The sequence below is a fragment of the Solanum dulcamara genome, chromosome 1, assembly GCF_947179165.1.
Source record: "Solanum dulcamara chromosome 1, daSolDulc1.2, whole genome shotgun sequence".
Lineage (NCBI taxonomy): Eukaryota > Viridiplantae > Streptophyta > Magnoliopsida > Solanales > Solanaceae > Solanum > Solanum dulcamara.
Window position 1 is genome coordinate 86,260,683 of NC_077237.1, and position 6,476 is coordinate 86,267,158.

The window sequence follows — 6,476 nt, forward strand, 5'->3', positions numbered from 1 at the left end:
AAGACTGGTAGGAAGACTTCTATATCTGACCATGACTAGACCTGACTTAGCCTTCTCAGTTCAGGTTCTGAGTCAGTTCATGCACTGCCCCAAAGAGTCTCACATGGAAGCTGCATTGAGAGTGGTTAGGTACATAAAAGAAGCCCCTAGTCTTGGACTACTAATGCCAGCAGAAGACACCAACAAGCTTCTAGCCTACTGTGACTCAGATTGGGGAAGCTGCCTGGAAACAAAAAGATCTGTAACTGGCTACTTGGTCAAGCTTGGTGGAGCCTTGATATCCTGGAAATCTAAGAAACAGGAGACTGTATCCAGAAGCTCAGCTGAAGCTGAGTTTAGAAGCATGGCTCACTGTGCTGCTGAAGTTACATGGCTTGTAGGGTTGTTTGAAGAACTTGGCATACACATTGACCTTCCTATAACCATGGTGTGTGACAGCAAAGCAGCTATTCAAATTGTTGCTAATCCTATCTTCCATGAAAGAACCAAACACATAGACATCGATTGTCACTTTGTAAGAGAAAAGATCAACCAAGGTATGCTGAAAACAGAATTCACACACACCAAGGATCAACTAGCCGACTTGCTCACAAAGAGTCTTGGCAAGGGCCAACATCAACTGCTTGTGAAGGAGCTTGGAGTCATGAACTTGTTCAAACCATGAGCTTGAGGGGGAGTGTTAACCATATGCAAGCTACCATGGTTAATAATTTGTTAGAAGTTAGTTGAAGTTTGTTAGATGTTAGTTGTAGGTTGATAGTGACTTGTAACTAACTACTCAAACTCTATAAATGCAACTCACTCACACCACATGAAGTGTGTGTGTATGCATAATGTGATCATTTGATAGTAATGTGATCTTCTCTCTTCCTCTCTTCTTCTCTGCAACATCTTCTCTGTTTCTTCTTCTTCTGCTGCATCTGCAGCTTCTTTACTTCGACTTCCATTTTTCCTTCTCGTCTAACTCGTCTTGATTCATATAGTCGTCTAACAAGACTCCATCACTGAAGTTATCAGTGTTACATAATAACAATCCGGTGTTTGTCTTTCTAAGGTCTGAAGAATTGATTTTCCTTGTTGTAGTTCATACTTATATTCAAGCTGGAAAATTCTTCTTTTTTGTCTCAATGTCTTCTTTCCAAATTTGCATTTCTGAGTTGGTAGTTTTTGAGATCCCTTGCTGTTTATTTTTCACACATGAGACAGACAATTTGAAAATGTTTAGTGTAAAAAAGGAGAAAAATAACCAATATAATTGTATTCTTAGGTATGCCCGGGATAACTGCTTATGGAGGTTTTTATGAGCTATGCTCCCCAAAGAAAGGAGAAACTGTGTATGTGTCCGCTGCATCTGGAGCTGTTGGCCAGCTCGTTGGACAATTCGCTAAGCTAGTAGGTTGCTATGTTGTTGGAAGTGCTGGAAGCAAAGAAAAGGTAAGCTTTCTTCAGGAAATGCTCTTCACCAAAATGGTTGATTTGCTCAATGTGATTGATTTCAAAGCTTGTTCGGATCTTGATGATATTCGTGTTAACTAATGTCAAACTGACTTTCGTTGCCCCTTCATTCCTCTTAACAGTGGAATCAGGAGGGAAGATATCTCCTTTTCCATTGTTAATCATTTCTCATTTAGTTTAAGATGTTTGTTGCTTATTAAATGCATGACCTGTAGTGTATTTTCAAGAACACCATTCTCCAAGTGAGAGATTTGAGGTCCATCTAAATGTTTTCGTTGTTTTTTCATGTTTTTAGGTTGAACTGTTGAAGAACAAATTTGGTTTTGATGAAGCATTTAACTATAAAGAGGAACAAGATTTATCAGCAGCTTTGAAAAGGTAAATGTCATGTTCTTTTTTTCCTGAGATATATAGACTCACAAATGACATTTTCTCCTTCAATTAGAAGCTAGAATTTATTCTTTTCTCCTTAAACATTTTTTTCATGGTATTCTATGTTCTTTTGATGTTATTAGTTTTTCTAAATAAAATATATTTCTCACCAAATGTTGATTAATTTAGTCTGTTGAAATGTGTGACCATCTCATCCAATAGCTTAAGTTGTTATAGAGAACGCATTTTTAAATAGTTAATTATATCATGCCTGAACACCAATCAGGTACTTCCCTGATGGAATCGATATTTACTTTGAAAACGTTGGAGGAAAGATGCTTGACGCAGTTCTTCTCAACATGAGAATCCATGGACGAATTGCTGTATGTGGGATGATCTCACAATACAACCTCGAGCAAAATGAAGGAGTTCACAACTTGTTCTGCCTCATCTCAAAACGACTCCGTATGCAAGGATTTTTGGCTGTTGATTACTTTCCCCTATACCAAAAGTTTGTCGAAATGGTTACTCCACACATTAAAGAAGGGAAGGTAAAATATGTGGAGGATATAGCTGAAGGCATTGAAAGTGCACCAGGTGCTCTAGTCGGCCTCTTCTCTGGTAGAAATGTTGGAAAACAATTGGTGCTTGTTGCTCGTGAATAAACTTATAGAGTGTGTTTGGTACGATGGAAAGTATTTTCCTCATGTAATGAAAATACCAGCAAATGACTTTGTTGTAGAAATCATCAAGATTGATGTGTTTTCTCTATCATACAAACATATGTTATCAAGTATGCTAAGTTTGTACAGACCAAAAGTTGTTATGAGTTTTGTGGTTACTGAACTTTGTGTTGCAATAAAAGAAGACATTTTGAATGGCAAAAAGTCGTGAATATGGCGGATTCATCAGTAGCAGAGTAACATTTTGTATAGTGAATGATCCTTTTATATACAAGCATGGGCGAAGTTAGAGTATCGGGAGAGGGTTCAATTGAATTCCCTTCGTCAAAAAAGTATACTATATATATAAGGTCAAAATTATTTTTATGCATATATAGTAGATATTAAATTCTTCATATTTGGAATCGCCTTTGTGAAAATTTTGATTCTACGTCATCAATTTGAAATGGAAGGTCAAAATAAGGGTGCTTTTTGAAAATCACAAAATGTAATTACACTACATACACAGAAAAATTAAAGAAAAAGATTGACTAGAAATAACAAAATTTATTCCTCCCTACACTAAATTATCGAGAGAGGGTTTAACTAAATTTCCTTCATCAAAAAAGTACAATAATATATAAGGTCAAAACCATTTTTATGCATATGTAGTAGATATTAAATCTCATTGACTTCTTTATATTTTGAATCGCCATTATAAAAAATTTGATTCTATCATTGATGACATGATTTGAAATAAGGGTGTTTTTTGAAAATCACAAAATGTAATTACACTACATAGACATAGAAAAATTAAAGAAAAAGATTGACTAGAAATAACAAAATCTATTACTCCCTACACTAAATTAAACTTTGATAAAAGCTAGGAATTCTAGGTCATGTTGAATGAAGTCCATGTACTTTTCCTTCAGATCCATTTGGACACCAATACTATTACCACATTGTGTTGAATACAACCAAAAAACTTGATTGTTTCTTGATCCAAAATGCATTAATTTTGGATTTCCCCATCCAAAATTTGCTTCTTGCATATGAAACCTAGTCAAACTTGAGCAAGTAAATTCCTCAATATCATCATTAGCTCCCCATTCTTTTCCTTCATAATTTTTGTTATATAAATTAGCCACCATTTCAATTACTTCATTTGCTGATGAAGTTTCACCACAATAATCAAGAGTTTTCTGCATTGTTTCTCTTATTAATATTATGAAATCTTTTAATTCCATATTGGTATTCCCTTTAGGATCATATGTTATAGGAATGTCAATAATAAAATTTCCAAAAGGATTAGTTGATTCGGGGTATTTAAGTTTACCGCGTAAATTCAAGGGAAATGACATTACTGAAGGCTTTATTTCCCCTGTTATTGCCTGTGAAGCACGGAGTTGAGACCTCCATAAAATCGCGGTGACCATTTCAACTCTGGAAGGCTTAAAGCATAATGCTTCAGAGTTTGTTAATTTGTCTCTGAGTTTTGATAGAGAGACTTCATCCATAATTTGGTTTTTGGCCACTAATTTTGTGTTCAAAGGTTTTGCTTGATCTGAAAATGTTATGTTTCTAGGTCCAAAAATGTTAGCCAAATCAAAGCTCATGAAATTGATTTTTTCAGTTGGGATTCCCAACTTGCACACTTTGGACCACTCGTATATGAAGGTAAAATTCGTCCATCCATCCATTGCAGGGTGGGAAGTGCTTGTCGATAACGCAATTCCCCCACATTGAAAAATCGTAATTTGCACAAACATAATTGGTGTCACGAACAAATTAGTAGCGTTCACGACCTTAATGTCATGTGGCCAAAATTCCATGACGAAATCCAAGTTGTTGTATGCTTGTTGGAGGAATTCATCGTCCATACGACGATTGACCTTGGCTTTTATTAATGTAACACCTTGATCTTGACAAATAATTGAACATTTGTTTTCATCAAATCTACCAGAAATAGGATAAACATGAGTCAAAATCCTTGAAAGTGATTCTTCAAGTTGTTGTACCATGGAATTAGTGGTAATTTTAGAGTTGTTTTTGGGATAAAAAAGAACAAAAGGCATATGTGTTTGCTCAGCTAGTTGGTCAAAAAAAGATAATTTGTAATTTTGGAGGTGATTTGGAGTAGGTGAGGATGGTTTTATGAGTTTTTTGGACATGATTATAACTTGAATTTGGTCACTAAAATTAACACAAAGGCTATCCATTTTTTGATGTGACAAAAATATTGAGGGAAAGAGACCAAACTTTAGAAGTTTGAAGACACAAGTTGATAGGTGTAAACTGCTTTCTGTTTGTAATATAATATATAATATTGGGAAAGTGTTCATTCTATTGTTAACTCTTACTAGTCATTTAGTTGGGAGCACGTTATTTTGAAATTAATTATTTTGAAATAAGTTATTTCGTAATAAGTTATTCCATCATATATATGGGATAATTTATAGGATAAAAAGCCATGCATTTTATCCGTAAGATTATTATACCTTATATCTCATACCAAACAACTCTTTACGAAAAAAATTGAGGAAATAATTTCTTCAGGGCACCTACCATATGGGTAAAAGAAAATGATTTCTTACTCTCCTCCATTTTAGTTATCGTGTTTACTAAAAATAATTGTTAAGATATAATATTATTTTTTCCATTTTAATTTATTTGTCTTACTTTTTTTAGTTTGTTTTAAAAAAATGTCTCTTTATTTTTTTGACAACTCTATAATTTCAACATTTTACATAACATGTTTATGACCACCAAATTAAAAAAAAAATTATTTTCTTAATTATTTGTTAAATTAAAATCAGACAAATAACTTAAAATGGGAGGAATATTAGTTTGCACATTTACACTTAATAAATTTGGAGAGAGATTAATGCGGTGAAAAAGAAGATAATATTAAATTGAGATCAAAGTATGAATAAAAACAATTAATAAAATTATCTATTAATTAATATTTTTTTTAAAACGTGCAAAGAAAAATATATGAAGTAAAATAGTAAACGATCTCATATATTTTATTTATTGGTTTCGTTAGCAGTTTAATACTACATGTGTTAAAACTGACGATCAATAAGTCAAATTGTTGACCATAAATATCCGATGATTCACCCGATACACTATTTTAAGCCTAGGGCATTTAGACATCGTTTGGTAGGATGCATTAAAATAAATGCATGTATTAATTTTGTATATTATTAATATCCTGTTTGATATAGTACTTTTTTGACGTATGTATAACTAATGATACACACTCTATTTGATATTATATTATGTATAACTAATACATGATAAATCATGATATTAGCAACGCATGACTTAGCATGGTTAAAGATACAATTACGACCTTCAAAGCCTTGTTTACATTCTTTCCGAAATCGTATTTGTGGAAGGAATTTTTGTAAGATTTTTAAAAACAATTTATGCAATACATGTTAATTCTAATACATCATATCAAACAATGCATACGAAATAATTTCAACATAATTAATATCAATAGTCCTAATTATTACTAATACTTTCTATTTAAAACTATTCTTATGGATCCTACTAATTATAAAAAACCTTTATAATTATAAATTATTTCGATTAAAAATTAAATTGTTCAAACTAAAAAACAATATATGTATCACGTGAAAACTGAAAAGCCTTCAAAAAAAAAATATTTGTAACAGACAACAGAATCAAATCTCTACGGAAATATTCTAACATGAAAATCATGTGCAATTCTTACATACATTGGAGCTAATAATATATATATACATATATATATATATATATATATATATATATGATCCCACTAGCTTTGGTATTAGTTTAAAAATTAAAATTGACATTTAATTTACTTTGTGCATTATCTGAGTCAAATGTCATTTAGAAATAACTATTTTATCTATATAACGTAGAGGTAAAGTTCGTTTACATTTTCACCCAATTTTAAATTATAGTCGAATTTTTGTTTTATATGCTACTTAAAAA

The 6,476-nt window shown here is 32.3% G+C and overlaps 2 protein-coding genes across 2 annotated transcripts; one reads left to right on the forward strand and one right to left on the reverse strand.

Annotated features, from left to right (window-relative positions):
* The first annotated feature begins 1,239 nt into the window (after positions 1-1,239).
* Positions 1,240-2,714, forward strand: LOC129882726 (2-alkenal reductase (NADP(+)-dependent)-like). The gene is made up of 3 exons (XM_055957159.1): positions 1,240-1,434; positions 1,751-1,833; positions 2,114-2,714. The coding sequence occupies exons 1-3, from the start codon at positions 1,270-1,272 to the stop codon at positions 2,490-2,492; spliced, it is 627 nt and encodes a 208-aa protein (XP_055813134.1). The 5' UTR covers positions 1,240-1,269; the 3' UTR covers positions 2,493-2,714.
* A 641-nt stretch (positions 2,715-3,355) lies between these two features.
* LOC129895328 (acetyl-CoA-benzylalcohol acetyltransferase-like) lies at positions 3,356-4,510 on the reverse strand. The gene has a single exon (XM_055971034.1). It carries the CDS (start codon positions 4,508-4,510, stop codon positions 3,356-3,358), a length of 1,155 nt encoding a protein of 384 aa, XP_055827009.1.
* Between the last annotated feature and the right edge of the window lie 1,966 nt (positions 4,511-6,476).

Bases quoted from the DNA above. Each gene is read 5' to 3' on its own strand.
- LOC129882726 (XM_055957159.1), top strand. From the start codon at position 1,270: ATGCCCGGGATAACTGCTTATGGAGGTTTTTATGAGCTATGCTCCCCA. The intron at 1,435-1,750 runs GTAAGCTTTCTT...TCATGTTTTTAG, and splicing joins GTGCTGGAAGCAAAGAAAAG to GTTGAACTGTTGAAGAACAA. The intron at 1,834-2,113 runs GTAAATGTCATG...AACACCAATCAG, and splicing joins TTATCAGCAGCTTTGAAAAG to GTACTTCCCTGATGGAATCG.
- LOC129895328 (XM_055971034.1), bottom strand. From the start codon at position 4,510: ATGGTACAACAACTTGAAGAATCACTTTCAAGGATTTTGACTCATGTT.